Source organism: Brachyhypopomus gauderio, chromosome 14 (assembly GCF_052324685.1).
Source record: "Brachyhypopomus gauderio isolate BG-103 chromosome 14, BGAUD_0.2, whole genome shotgun sequence".
In the NCBI taxonomy this organism is placed as follows: domain Eukaryota; kingdom Metazoa; phylum Chordata; class Actinopteri; order Gymnotiformes; family Hypopomidae; genus Brachyhypopomus; species Brachyhypopomus gauderio.
Window position 1 is genome coordinate 6,495,906 of NC_135224.1, and position 15,113 is coordinate 6,511,018.

General features: G+C 43.7%; 2 protein-coding genes across 3 annotated transcripts; one reads left to right on the plus strand and one right to left on the minus strand.

Annotated features, from left to right (window-relative positions):
• Positions 1-149: 149 nt before the first annotated feature.
• aadat (aminoadipate aminotransferase) lies at positions 150-11,535 on the minus strand. 2 transcript variants are annotated; one of them, XM_076972024.1, is made up of 14 exons: positions 11,410-11,535; positions 10,950-11,021; positions 10,638-10,806; positions 10,285-10,417; positions 9,408-9,482; positions 9,081-9,290; positions 8,552-8,617; positions 8,178-8,260; positions 7,794-7,890; positions 6,293-6,354; positions 3,126-3,190; positions 2,544-2,650; positions 1,267-1,368; positions 150-1,065 (listed from the first exon to the last, which is right to left on the minus strand). In XM_076972024.1, the coding sequence occupies exons 2-14, from the start codon at positions 11,014-11,016 to the stop codon at positions 1,024-1,026; spliced, it is 1,278 nt and encodes a 425-aa protein (XP_076828139.1). In that variant the 5' UTR covers positions 11,017-11,021; positions 11,410-11,535; the 3' UTR covers positions 150-1,023. The 2 variants fall into 2 exon arrangements, with proteins under 2 accessions (XP_076828139.1, XP_076828138.1); XM_076972023.1 differs by having other exon boundaries at positions 11,365-11,425.
• Position 11,536: 1 nt separating this feature from the next.
• On the plus strand, positions 11,537-15,112 carry ino80b (INO80 complex subunit B). The gene is made up of 5 exons (XM_076972028.1): positions 11,537-11,841; positions 12,291-12,480; positions 13,104-13,237; positions 13,484-13,656; positions 14,030-15,112. The coding sequence occupies exons 1-5, from the start codon at positions 11,799-11,801 to the stop codon at positions 14,492-14,494; spliced, it is 1,005 nt and encodes a 334-aa protein (XP_076828143.1). The 5' UTR covers positions 11,537-11,798; the 3' UTR covers positions 14,495-15,112.
• Position 15,113: the final 1 nt, after the last annotated feature.

Below are 15,113 nucleotides of genomic sequence, written 5' to 3' on the forward strand. Positions count from 1 at the left end.
ACTTTTTTCACATAGGCTGTTACATTGCCCTTGGTCAAATGTAAAAGTCTAAAAGATAATTTAGATTTAGCTTAAGGTTGTATATGAAATACTATTGATATGACCCTTCTAAACAAATCAAAACAAAACTACACCAGCATCCTGACATATTCAGCATCACAGTCTGGTTTATCTTTATTCTGTTTCCCATTGCCATTTCCTTACAACCAGAGCCGGAGTGGCTAATCGGGAGATTCGGGAGGATTCCCGATGGGCCGGCTCATGTCAGTCTCTAGTTTGGGCCGATTGGGAGGGGAAAATAATTTTGGGCCGGATTTGGGCATGAAACTCCCGGGCTGAAAAAGTGTCCCACTCCGGCCTTGCTTACAACTACAGACTGGATCTCAAATTTCATTTTAAAGACTTAAAATGTCCTTGTCTGTCCTTGGGGTTAAAATGGTGGAACCTTCAAACATGTTTGCAAGTGGCTGACTTTAGGTACGTGGTGAATCAATAAGAACAAACCAGCCTTTCAAAAGGAAAGTGATTTTCTTGTTTTTAAAAATAAACATGTTCAACCAATGGCAAAAATGCAATGCTCCGATATCCTCCTTAGATTGTGTTTTTATTAAACATCTCCAAGTATGTAAACTTGTGTCTTTCCACAACAGTTTGTTTCTGTGTTTTGGATTACGTAAGACATCTTTTTATTTAGTGCATCTTTTAATCCAAAACACAGTAAGATCTTGAATTGGGGGCTTGTCAGTTAAGGATTTGGTGTAGTAATCAAATGGTTGCTGGTCCAAGCTCCTCCATTGCCAAGTTACCACTTACGGGTCCCTAAGCAAGCATCCTAACTCTCAATAACACAATTTGTGACAAATTGATCACAATTGTAAGTTACTTTGGATAAAAGTGTCTGCTAAATGCCATAAATATAAAATCTGTCAGTGCGTTTGCTACAAAAGGAAACTTTCAATGTGGCCACTGTAGCAAGAGGCAAGTAACAAAGGGACCTAGTATTTGTGTGCAAGAATTCTGTTATCACAAAGCTTCCTTGATAAGTCCTGAGAGTCTCTTAAAAGCCTGTTGAAAAAAAGATACAGTCAAAGCTTCATTTTAGTACAATGCTTTGTATGTGTGTCTGAATGATACTGTATGTATATGTTCAATATGTATGTGTAATATATATGTATATGTACGAATATTGTGTACATGTATATACATACCTGAATACATTAAGAACACACTAATATTCACATGCACGTGTGTGTATGGTTATCATACCTCATCGATCTGTTGTGGTGTGGACAGAGAGAAGGCAGCTCTCACATAGGGGCAGGGTTCAGAGCTGCAAATGTTAAATACTCCTCCAGGCACAAGAAGCACCTAAGTTAAAGGGGTTTAAAATCATATTTAACTGATATTAAGCTTAATATACAAGCCACACAGACCTTGTCCACTTGTTCTGGAGATTACACTACATGCGGTTTCCTCCTCTGCGGTACTGTAGTTTGCACAATGTGTTTCAGGTCCAGGTGGTCATCATCTTTTTATATGATTGATTTTCTCTAATCTGAATCAGGTCAAGTCTAATTAGAATCTCTGTTGATATTCACAAGCCGAAAAGCTGTTTTACTGGGAATCATTTTAATTTGTGGAAAATAACAGTTTGTAAATGGTAAATAACAGTGCAGTCTGTAAATGGTAAATAACATTGCAGTCTGTAAATGGTAAGGCAGAGAATGGCCTCTTGTACTCCATGCCCTTTTGGTTGTTGCAACCAATCAATGAGGCTGCCCTCTGTACAACAGTGTGTGTGTGTGTGTGTGTGTGTGTGTATGTGTGTGTGTGGGATGTGATGAAACATTCTGCTCATACACAGGCTCTTTGCCTAGATGCATGGTGGTTAGTTTACACACACACACACACACACACATGCACACACACACACACACACACAAACACTTCCAAAGCATATAACAATAAGCCTGGTTGTGGACATAATGGTGCCCATGACAGTCCATGACTGACTTGTACGTGTACCTGTGTATATATATGTATGTATATGTATATATCGAACATACTAAGGCAGGGGTGCTCATTACGTCGATCGCGATCGACCGGTCGATCGCGAAGGAAGTGTCGGTCGATCGCGAAGGAATGTGCGTAGATCGCGTCACATAAAATAGTAGTAGATGAATCGCACATCTGCACTGACGGCTGTATTTTGATTGACATTCACGGTAGCCAATCTGCAATCCACTCAACAAATCACGTTCGCCACCCCCCCGCTCAACATATTACGTTCCCCCCCCCCCCCACCCCCCCCCCCCCCCCCCCCCCCGCTCAACAAATTACGTTCGCCGCCACCCCGGTAGATCTTTCTGACTTGGTCATCTTATAAGTAGCTCGCAAGCTGAAAACTGTGGGCACCCCTGTACTAAGGCATGTCATATGAAGCAGTTTGTGTGCATGTCTATGTACATACACATTCTTGCACACACATGTCTCTGTGTGCATGTGTGTGCAAGCATGTTTGTGGGCACACGTGTGTACTGTACCTCTTTCTTAAGTGCTTTTTCCATTATAAGCTTTTGTGTGTCTTTAATGCCCTTTAGTTTAATCCACAGGAACATGCCAGCGGTTGGTGCATGCCATTCTGCTACATCTGAGAGAGCACACACACACACACACACACACACACACACACACACACACACACACACACACACACACACACACACACACACACACAGTGGGCAAAGGCAAAGGAGATGGTAAACAAGAGCACAGCTAGGACTCAATGGCCTACGAATATTATGGTCTACAGTAAACCACTACTGTAAACCGTAATATAATGTGGCTTCACTGCCACATACATTTTCCTTCATGTTGCTTAGAATTTGATATATAAAACACCAGGAAGTAGAATACAAGACATGCAAAACCTTTAAATATTAATAAATGATTTGCATTATGTAACCTCAGCTATGACCCCCATGTAATGTGACTGCTCAGAAAACAATCACCCAGGAGGGATGAGAAGGTGTGGTGGCCCACTTTGCTGTATCCACATGTGCATGCTGGATGCACTGACTGCAGCTCTAGAGTCAGTCTGCAATGACCGGGCAAAGGAAACAAACCTTTAAGCCACTTGTCTGCTGAAGAGAGCATTGCATTCCTCTGGGCTCTGTAGAACTCCACTACCCTGAAGAACACAAAGAAATGGCCACTGTCAGAAAGTTGTGTGTGTGTGTGTGTGCTTGTGTGCCCAGTGGTGGATGGTGCTCTGCCACTAGGGTCTGTCCTCTCTCCCCTTCCTGCACCCCATTCAGTCCCCCAGGGGGCTGTGGATCCCGGTAGAGAGTACGCTGTGCGCAATTGGCTGCCGCTTCTCGCCGGTGTGTGATTGGTTGTACCTGTGTTAAAACTGTAAAGCGACCTTGGGTATATAGAAAGGTGCTATATAAGTTGAACATTCATTCATTCATTCATTCATTCATTCAGAAAGGTCACACCACAGTCCCACTGGGCAGCTACACACTTCTGCTGTTTGGCAAAATTGAATTTCATTTAAAACCAATTGGTACAGCATCCAGGGAAATAGGTTCAGATATGTGAAATTACACAATACAGAATGGATCTTTATCAGAGACACATACCCTTTCATTATTATCTTTGGAAATTAGACACATGACCGCAGAGTGCAGCATATAGTCAGGTGAGCAGGATTCAGTGTGGTCGGTTTCACTGTGAATCCACATTAGGATGTGAAATTCATGCGGGTTTCAGTGTGGACCCACATTAGAATGTGAAAATCGAGTGATCCGAGCAACTTCAAATGTGTCCTGGACATCTGCGCTGAGGAAGTTCAAAACCTGCCAGCATTGTGAGATACCTCTTACTGCACTGTTGAGAGTGTACTGAATAGGGTGTGATCAAAGTATAACATCCAGTGAAAGCGGATCCTGTGGATGTAAACAACTCACTAATGAAAAGGTGTGTGGAATGTGTTCTTGGCACACCCTGGGTCCTCTGAGGACAGATATTTGGACACAAGGACATACAGTTGTGATCAAATTTATTCAACCCCCACTGAAATAAAGTGTTTTGGCCAGTTTGACATTGATTTTGATCATTTCAGTCATCTTATTTACAATTATATCAAAGAGGCACTTATAAATTAGACAAACATAACATAATATTTATGATGGAATAACCACAAATGTCTTTACTGTGCTCACATCATTATCAGTTTTATTCAACCCCCTAGTGACATTATTTTTTAGTACTTAGTACAACATCCTTTTCCAGTTATGACAGCTTTCAAGCGTGAAGCATAGCTTGACACAAGTGTCTTGCAGCGACCTATGGGTATCTTAGCCCATTCTTCATGGGCAAAAGCCTCCAGTTCAGTCACATTCTTAGGCTTGCGCACTGCAACTGCCTTCTTTAGGTCCCACCAGAGGTTCTCAATTGGATTTAAGTCTGGTGATTGCGATGGCCACTCTAGAATGTTCCAGCCTTTCATGTTCAACCATGCTCTAGTGGACTTGGATGTGTGCTTCGGATCATTGTCCTGTTGGAAGGTCCAACGTCTCCCAAGCCGCAGGTTTGTGACTGACTCCATCACATTTTCCTCCAAGATCTCCTGGTACTGAAGGGAATTCATGGTACCCTGCACACGTTGAAGCTTTCCTGTACCATTAGAAGCAAAACAGCCCCAAAGCATAATTGACCCCCTGCCGTGCTTCACAGTAGACAAGGTGTTCTTTTGTTCATAAGCCTGGTTCTTCCTCCTCCAAACATAGCACTGGTCCATTGGCCCAAACAGTTCTAATTTAGTTTCATCTGACCACAGTACACTGTTCCAAAACCTTTGTGGCTTGTCCACATGACTTTTGGCATACTGCAGTCGACTTTTCTTGTTCATTGGAGTCAGCAAGGGGGTGCGTCTGGGCGTTCTGGCATGGAGGTCTTCGTTATGCAGTGCGCGCCTTATTGTCTGAGCTGAAACTTCAGTGCCCACATCTGACAGGTCTTTTTTCAGTTCCTTAGCAGTCACGCGGGGATTTTTCTCCACATTACGCTTCAGGTAGCGCACAGCAGTCGCGGTCAGGATCTTCTTTCTGCCACGACCAGGTAACGTTTCCACTGTGCCCTTTAACTTGAACTTGCGAATGATACTTCCGATAGTGTCTCTTGGAATATTTAACAACTTCGCAATCTTTTTATATCCATTGCCATTCTTGTGAAGAGCAATAACCTCTTCTCTTGTCTTCTGGGACCATTCTCTTGCCTTCACCATGCTTGGAAACACACCAGTAGATGTCTAGAAGGAGCTGAGTATCACAGTCCTTTTAAATCTGCCTAATTGGTGCTTATCATGCTTGATTGCTGCTCGTTGACATCCACAGATGTTTTCAATACCTGATGGAAAACACTGGAATGAACCTCTGTTCTTAGGAGTGGTAGTCGTAAAGGGGTTGAATAATTGTGTCAATGAAGAAATCACAAAAAGGCCATTTAATACTTTATGACAAAAAAAATTGATGCTATCTTAGTTGCATTTAGTTCTTTAACAAGTCCTTGTAAGATTTCATTATGAACACAATTACAAATGTGCACTGAATTCCATAAAACCCTTCGCAGCATTGGGGGTTGAATAAATTTGATCACAACTGTAGCTAAGCATTGTGACCAATCAAGTTCATCCCTTCATGGCAGAAGGACACATTCAGCAGGACAGTGTACTATGCCACACGGGTCAAACAGTCATGGCTTGGTTCCAGGAACAAGAGAGCAGGTTTTGCTTGTTTCCCTGGCCTTCCCTGTCCCCAGATCATACTCCTACAGAGCAATCGTGGGACCATGTTCAGAGCACATCAGTACCTCCATCTAATCTGGAACTGTGAACTCTCCTAACAACATGAGTTTAACATCTAGTGGATGTTAACATCATGGCGAACTGCTAGTTCTGAAAGCCAAAGGAGGTCCTACATGCAAGTAGATGTGTGTCTGTAATAAAGTGGTAATTCAGTTCATATACAAGTGTAAACTATACTGTAAAGGCTGTGTCAGTGTCTGGTTGTGTTGAGCATGCTGTGTAAACTAGTTCAATGTAATTTTAGACCAGTAATGCCTCTAGTGCACTGGTTCATTTAATCACAAAAGTCACTGAGGGTTGCACAAGGAACCTTACATTCAGGTGTGTTGGCACAGAACAGACCAATGGAATTTAAGCAGCAGATCTCAGATGAAAACAATGGTACAGTAGGATCCAATACTGTAAACAACTGTTTAGACTCACCCATCAATGTGCTTTAAGAAGCCCTCCTGGCCCCAGCCCTGCAGGAGCTGAGAAACCATGAGCTGGAGTGAAGAGGAGGGGAGAGGAGGGGAGGAGAGGAGAGGAGAGGAGGGGAGGAGGGGAGGGGATGGGAGGAGAGAGGAGGAGAGGAGAGAGGAGGGGATGGGAGGAGAGAGGAGGGGATGGGAGGAGAGGAGAGGAGAGAGGAGGAGAGGAGAGGAGAGAGGAGGGGATGGGAGGAGAGAGGAGAGGAGGGGAGGAGAGAGGAGGAGAGGAGGAGAGGAGAGAGGAGGAGAGGAGAGGAGAGGAGGAGGGGAGGGGAGGGGAGAGGAGGGGATGGGAGGGGAGAGGAGGAGAGGAGAGGAGAGAGGAGGAGAGGAGAGGAGAGAGGAGGGGAGGAGAGAGGAGGAGAGGAGAGGAGGAGAGGGGAGGAGAGAGGAGGAGAGAAGAGGGGATGGGAGGAGAGAGGAGGACATGAGAGGAGAGAGGAGGGGAGGGGAGGAGAGAGGAGAGGAGGGGAGGAGAGGGGAGGGGAGGAGAGGAGGAGAGGAGAGAGGAGGAGAGGAGGAGAGGGGAGGGGAGGAGAGAGGAGGGGATGGGAGGAGAGAGGAGGACATGAGAGAGGAGGGGAGGGGAGGAGAGGAGAGGAGGAGAGGGGAAGGGAGGGGAGGAGATGGGAGGAGAGCAGAGACCACCCATTAATTTTTCATTAATTACTTATGTTGTTGTGTACATAAAATGCTAAAACTTTGATTCCCAGTTCTCCAATTTTAAACCTGACAAATGTGAACTGGTCATCTCATGCTTTTGACTGGGTTAACTGTGTAACCCTAACCCTAGACTCATCTTGTGGGTACACCTTAAATGACATATTGTGTCCAGGTACATTCAACAGGACTGCAACACTGAAGCTGGAGTATCAAAAACAGGTTTCACAGCTATTACACACCAGGGCTTTAGCATATGCAAACAACTTTATTACACCCATCAGTGACTGATATGGTGAGCCGGGGCTGGTTTTGCATTTCTCCAAAGCTGTTCATAGCTCAAATAGAATATGAAAATTTATTACAATGGATGCAGCACAATTTATCTTTGCTGTGTGTTTGGTTTGCAATGATAAACAGCTTAAGCCTTCGAGACCAAACAGATTTTTTTCCACGAGGAACCTGCTCTTCATCTTCATCACTTCTTTCCTAATTGTGATGCTCCCAAGTAATCCCGCTCATCGATTCTGGAGAAGATGGAATTGATGGCAACTCCATGTCTGCTTCCGCGTCACAAACCTCATTTGAGGGTTGAGTTTTCACTCACTTTCCTTCACCCACCCCCCGAAACTACCATGGCTCTCACTGTGCCAAAAAACCCCTCCCATTTCACCCTGCCCTGGTGCTGCCAGTGTGGCCAGTGCCCTGCTGTGGGCAGGAATAACTGCCCTACACAAGGCATGAGCAGCACTGCTTCTGAAAGCAAGAGTGCAGGACAGTGAAAGACCACTGACCTGAGTAAAGGTGCTGGTGTGCATGGTGGACGCTTGGATGTGAAGGACCACGCGGTCCACCAATGGCTTCGGCCCTGTGACAAAACCGATCCTTAACCTGCAAACACATTTACAGCAAGTTCATCCAGACCGTAAAGTGTACAACTATGTATATATTTATAAATGACAGCACATACTGTATTTACAAATGGATACAACCATGAGCCTATATTATGTGTATTACAACTCACAACTGATTCTATGCAACAGACATGCAGTTAAGGGTGCAGTTGTTAATAATTTATAAACACACACCACTCACTTAGGGGTGATATAGATACTTAATCACCTCTGGACACATTATTTGCTCACAAATATATTGAATACACAGACACACGTGCCTACCCTGATGATAGGATTTTGGAAAAGGAGTCGGTTCGTATAACTCGTCCATCAACATCTATTGAAAGAAACGTAGGAGCCCATGGCTGGAGAAAGAAAACCAGACATTTCATATATTTAAAATCCATTAAAGCCAGAGTATTTAATCTCTTTTAAATTTGCTTAAAGCAAGACAATTAAACTGTTTTAAACTGATTTAAAGCCACACTATTTCATCTATTTAAAATGTATGTATAACCACACTATGTGTTCAATCTGAAACAGTAGCCATCATCTTATCTATTCAACTCTACCGAGGTTATCACTTAGATAACGGCAATAACATGTTAATGACTAACACCACACCACATAGGTCTGACCATTAAACCAATATCTACCTTCTGAAACTGCAGGAAATAATATGGGTCATCCTCAATGATAAGAAAGTCATACTTTCTTGCCAGCTGTAAATGAAAAATACAGACAGACTGTAAGAATGGGAAGCATATCCATACAGGCTGCATATGTAGGCGTTATTTTTATATATAGCCTTTCTACTTTATGGGACCAAAACTACCTAAACCGCTAGTTTGCCACTCAACTGTTTCATGACCAGCTGTGTACAGCTGTATCATTAGTCATTGTAGTGGATAGCCAAGAAAACATCTAGGAGTGATTCTAGACGTCTGGAGTCTGCAGTAGTTGCTTTTGCAGAGTATCTCCAGGGAAGTGCGTGTTGATGTCTACCCACTCACTAATTATGAAGGATTTCCAACTGAGGACTATATCTAATTAGAGGACTATGTCTAATTAGAGGACTATGTCTAATTAGAGGACTATGTCTAAAAGAACAGTGTTTACAATATGAGCCACAGGAGCCTGATAGGCTCATTTCGTGTGTTCACTGCTTGGTCCTGGAACCAAGACCTTATAGATCTCCTGTTTCCTCTCCAAGGTCATTGAGGCGCCTGTGGGGTTGCCTCCGTTGGGGATGGTGTAGAGGACTCTGGGTACGGTGCAGCCAGGTTTTCGTGTGTCTGCAGGATCCCACTGGGCCAGAACGTCCCTCAGGCCCTCTGGGATCATACCATGGTGATCACTGGGAACATTCATGATGGTACAACCCAGAGGCTGGAGCTGTGGGTGAAAGGAGGGGGGGGGGGCAGGAACAAGGGTTTGAGCTGCACTACACAGGCCCTGACCTCAACCTTCACAAAAAATGTCACAGATAATCAAAGCAGGAAAGACTCTTACCGCTGCTAATGTGCCAGAGTACGTGGGGGCATCAAGAAGCACGTGGTCACCAGGACTAACAAGCATCTCAAACACCTTAAATGAAGAACAAACAGGAGACTGTTGATTTTGTTTTTCCCAGTTACTTTCTATAAGCAAATGCTTCAAGCAAATGCCACTCGTACAAGATGGAGGTTGAACAGACACCAGCAGCAGATTCAGAAATATCCAGAGAGACAGGAAGATCTGTACGTACAAACGGAGCTAACAGCAGAAGCAGGAAGGACATGGCCTATAGCTTCATGAAGAACACAGCTCTCTTTCTACAAGCACCGTAGTACGGTCACCTGCAGGAGCCTTCACAGTCTCTTCTGTCTGTTCACAATGACCAGTACAAGTACAAGCCAAACAGACTCAGGATAATCAAACAAATCTTGTATTATACAGGACCATGATCCTAAATATACTTTAAAACTATGAAATATTTAAACACAAAAGAATTGCAATGTGTGTTATTGAAATGTGCCTGGCTCCCAAGCACCAGATATCCTACCAATTGGATTAACTTGAGAGAAAACCATATACCACCAGTCAAATGGGACTTCTAGACAAACTTGTAAAGTCTTGTAGTGCCATACCAAAGATATATCTGCTGAAACTTCGTGAAATTATGCCTTTAACTTAAAGCTAATATGTATTTTGAATAATGTGGAAATATATATATATGTGTGTGTGTGTGTGTGTGTGTCTGTCTTGGGAAAAATATTACATGTTTATTCTTAGACAATTTAGCTTCCAAACTTTAGATATGTGGTATGTGTGTGCATCATGACATGGAAGCCCTGTGTTTGCTGAACCTCAGATGAGTAAGATGATGGCACTGGGAGAGAAGGCATACTTTACACAGTCCCTCCTGGCTGCCCGTGGTGACGCATATCTCCATCTGGCCTTTCTCTGGGCTGTAGTCCACTGTGGGAGGATTGTGAAGGCTCTTCTGAAGTTCCTTCATCCATGAGAGCAGCTCTGGGATACTAACGGGCAGACAAATAGACACGACGCTTCACTTCATAGGTCAAGCTATAGCCACCACCAACTCTACAAAGACCCACACTAGTAAGGCACGAACATGTGAGGAACAACAAGGCATTGCCACGAACATTTGTGTGTCGTGTGAGATAACACACAATACGCAAACCACACGACTCCGTAAATGTGTTAGACATCCATTATGTAATGATGTGTGGGATTTACCCATAAGATCCAGAATACTGCAAAGCCCTTTTCATCATGGTTTCATCAAACACAATTGCTTCTCCATTCTTCATTTTGAAGGTGGCGGAGTGAAAGGGGAACGTGTCGGGGTTCGGGGCCCCCCCGGCCAGAGAGATCAGGGACGGCGGGGAGCGCTGCTGCAGCTCAGCTGCACCACACGACAGGAAAGCAAAGAGAAAACAAATATTAAATTTGTGACTACCCAGGCTCCTACATCTGTCGGTTATGTGTTTATTTGACCATAACCGAGCAGTGGGCTGTAAAGCAGGTTGATGTAGCGCAGTTTCTTACTCAGAATGCGGATTGGAGACGCCTTCCGTGCGGCACTCACAGCTGTCAGAAACCTGGAGTAGTTCATGTCTCCTGTAGGTTGACACGGGCATTAAACCAAACACTTTCTCAAACATTTGATCAAATGTATAATTTTTACTGAGAGCAACTTAATGCAGCAGTGCAGGTGATTACAGTATAGTGTTATTAGAGCTGACACAGAGTAAATATGATTAAACCCTCCAGTCTATGGTTAACACGTTATTCCACGCGAGGCAGTGGAAGAGCTGAATGATCATTCATTTCGTGGCTGTCAAAACAGGCAACCGTCGCAAAAGTGTAACAGCCAATATATAATTTTTTAATTAAACATTTTACATTTAACGACATGCATTGTTCTGGTAAACAGATTTCAGAATTATTATCAACAACACACCTCAAAACACTATATATTATCCTGAAACCCCCATGTAAGACTGACCTTGCAGTTCCACGCGACGTTCGAATTGTGGATAGTGTAGTTTTTGAGATATTAAATTATGAGGAAATGGCGGGTTGTCGAACTACATTTCCCATGATCTTGCTTTGCTGGACTTGTCGCGTTAGACCCACCCCGGAAAACAGACGCTCCTCCAACGCCAGATGGAGTTTAAGGAGTTTTCTAAATTAAGCGAAGCAATACAATTATCACCGTGACTTTTACCGTTCGCTCTTAACTCGCCGTTTAAAGCGGCGCTGCGATTTTGATAACGTGGCCGTTTGCACACCATCCCGAGTCTCTGGTTGTGTTTGAAACAGCGGGTTAGCTAGCGTGTGCTAGCAGGCTGGTGTACATGGTCGCAGTGTTGATCAGCTGCTCAGAACCTCCCGATGGGCAAAAGGAAAGACGTGATCCACCCCAGGTTCCTTCTAGGTGAGTATGCACCTTTATTAGAGCTTTAGTGTGTTAGTTTGGAGCAAAAAGGGACTAAATGGCTAAAAACAGTATGGACACACTTCAGTTCCTATACTGATGATAGATTCTGGATATTTCCAAGTTACTCATTACTTATGTAGGTAAATCAGTACAATGTAATTTATTCCTTTAAGGTCTTTAAGGTCAAGCAACAAAAAGCCAAAACAGGAGCTGCAACTGTTACATGTTTACTTTACATTAGTTAATTATTGTTAATGTGTTACTTCATGTGTTGTTCATGTTAACTAATGCATTACTTCATGTTAGTAAGTAAACACTTAATGTAAAGTGTTACCATGTTGGGGATTTAGTCTTCCAGTGATCTGCAGCGCTATGTTCAGCATCGTATCCATAGGTGGTGCGTACGAAATCAACTAATCGAGATGTTATGCACTTTGCTTCTTCAGGGGATGAGGATGAATACAGCGTTCACAGGAAGAAACACAAAAAGCACAAGAAACACAAGAAGAAACACCACCGTGACGATGGCCACAGCTTCTCCTCTGAAGCTCTGGAGTCGGACTCCGGCATCGTTCTGAAACCTCCACAGCTGAAGCTGAAGATTAAACTAGGAGGGCAAACGTTGGGCACCAAGAGGTGAATATTATCATGTGATTTACTTAAGTTTACAACATCAGATCCCAGAAGGCGTTCTGGTCTTCTCCTGAATAGAACTAGACCTGCACAGATTTTATGGTTATAAACACACTGACCAAGCACATTATTGTAAACCTTGCACCTACATTCACTTACCTCTTTATTATGTGCACCTTTCTTATAGAAGAATTGTTCTGAGTGTGTGATTACAGTCCAAAGCCCCTCTGTTGAGATGCACAGTTCACTAGACACTCTTCAGGCTTTTTAATCACTGGTCCATGTCGGTCCAGAGGATCACTTCTGGACGGACGTTATTTGGGCGGTGGACTGTTTTCAACATAGAAATAAAGTTCCTCTGCTGATGGCACGGCTGCAGACGTTGATGTGGTTCATCGAGCACAGTAGTATTGCTGGGGATTTAGTATGTCAGTGCCAAGCTGAGAGCATTCCTGAGTGGTTGTACTGTAGCTTGTTCAAATTGAACATTTCAACAACTGGACCACAGTCTGTGGCTTTACAGCTACAACAAAGGAAATACGTGTTTCTCATGAAGTGTAAGGAGAGTGTTTGAGCGACCGTGCGCTTACAGAAATTCATCGTGCGTCTTATTCCCCACGGGTCAGCGTGCCCACCTTTACCGTAGTGCCAGAGGCTCTGCACTCCCTCTCGCCCCTGATTGTGGATAGCGACGAAGAAGACTCTGATGAAGATGAGCCCTCCGAAGGAGTCCCCATTGAGCAGTACCGTGCCTGGCTGGGTAAGGCAACGCAGTGTCTGATGGTTTTCAGTTTTGCTCAATTAGAAAATGTCCACAGACAAAATGTTGGCATGCTCCAGTGTCTTTGTAATCAGACCTTTCCATTATTTTGCTGACTGCTGTGAACTTCAGTGTATCAAAGTTGAAAGGAATAGACCCCCCCCATCTCACAATAGCTTTAATTAGGATGGCATTGCCCATAACCACTCAATATTTTAAATCCAACAATGTGTCTGATTTTTTCAGATGAGGACAGTAACTTGGATCCTTCTCCTCTGCCGGACATGGACACAGACTCATTTCTGGAAGGTCCTATGGATGAGGAGGAGAGATGGCTTGATGCACTGGAGAAAGGAGAACTAGACGACAACGGAGAGCTGAAGAAAGAAATAGATGAGTCACTTCTTACTGCCAGACAGGTATCTGACACAAGAGTAATATATAAAAATGAGCACTTTGCTTACACAGCTGATGAAGGACCTCTGTCTGAAAGGTTCTGTCTGGGAACCTTGTGTACTGCACTAGTAAATATTTACTACATTGTTAACAGCAGAATGCGGTTACTTCCTCGAGTCGGTTAAGCCGTATTTAACGATGCCTTGACTTGTAGTTATTTTTGATGAATAATCATGGCTATTTGAAATGAATAGATATTCCTTCTTTTAATAAACTGATTAAAAACAATATTGAGATTTTCTAGAGTCATATTAGTAGGCAAATTATCAGTGAATTTAGTTTATTGTTAGTCAACTTTCCTTTTTGTGTCTTCGATCTCCATGTGACGTCTGTTAGAAAGCGCTCTTGCACAAGCAGCAGAGCCAGCCCCTGCTGGAGCTGCCCATGGGCTACAAGGAGAAGGAGCTGACGGCGGAGATGTTGCAGAAACGTGAGGAGCGCGCGCACAAGAGGCGGCTGCAGGCCGCCAAGAAGGCCGAGGAGAACAAGAACCAGACCATCGAGAGGCTCACCAAGACCAGCAAGGCCAAGCTGAAGAGCACCAGGGAACGCAAGTCCAAGCATGCGCAGGTGCCCATGGTGAGGTTCTCCGATTCGGCCCGGGGCGTGGCCATCGCGTACCCTGCAGGCGTGACCGCCCCCAGCCCCGCCCCTCCTCCACCTCCTCCTCCAGCTCCGGTGAGTTGTGGAGTCTCTGGGTGCTCCAATCTGAAGAAGTATTCCTGCTCCAAGACTGGGACGCCGCTGTGCAGTCTGGACTGCTACAAGAAGAACATGATGCTTGTGGAGAGCGCAGCTTAAAAGTGCTCGTGGTTTAACCCAAAATGTGGGTGAACATTAGGACGCAAGCTAATGACTAACACAGTACCAGTGTATAGTACACTGTGTTTTAAAGGGTGAGTTACCAAGGAAAGAAGAGAAGTTCAGTCAGAAACGCAGTCTGGGCCAAGTGTTCATACAGACATTTCCAAATGTCCCCGTCTGTCTCAAGTCTCTGGCAGGTTCGATTCATGAACATCGTCGTTATATCAAATTTTTTATCTATGAATGATATAATTGTTTCATTTATGAAACCTCCTTAATATATTTGACCACTCAAGTGGCAAATGAAACCCAGAATTATTTTTTTAAATGTAAAATTTGAAGTTGGAGAATAAAGAGTGTCCAGCCTTCTGAAAGTACTCCTTTAAAACTCATCATCCTGACTCCGCTATGATTATGGCATTTAGGATACACACTATTTACAGTTCATTTCTGACTCAATTATGTTGATTTGAAGAGAAGAGCATTGAGCTGAATCAGTGTGTAAATTAACGTTGACTTGAATGTATTTATTTAGCATGTCTAGAGCTTCAGTGGCTTTTCTGACTCTTTAGGAATTTTATTTTTGTAAAAATAAATAAGATTCTTAAAAGGTGAC

Bases quoted from the DNA above. Each gene is read 5' to 3' on its own strand.
- aadat (XM_076972024.1), bottom strand. From the start codon at position 11,016: ATGAACTACTCCAGGTTTCTGACAGCTGTGAGTGCCGCACGGAAGGCG. The intron at 10,807-10,949 runs GTAAGAAACTGC...CGTGTGGTGCAG, and splicing joins GTCTCCAATCCGCATTCTGA to CTGAGCTGCAGCAGCGCTCC. The intron at 3,191-6,292 runs GTGAGTCTAAAC...TGTGTTCTTCAG, and splicing joins TTCTTAAAGCACATTGATGG to GGTAGTGGAGTTCTACAGAG.
- ino80b (XM_076972028.1), top strand. From the start codon at position 11,799: ATGGGCAAAAGGAAAGACGTGATCCACCCCAGGTTCCTTCTAG. The intron at 12,481-13,103 runs GTGAATATTATC...CCCACGGGTCAG, and splicing joins CAAACGTTGGGCACCAAGAG to CGTGCCCACCTTTACCGTAG. The intron at 13,238-13,483 runs GTAAGGCAACGC...TGATTTTTTCAG, and splicing joins GCAGTACCGTGCCTGGCTGG to ATGAGGACAGTAACTTGGAT.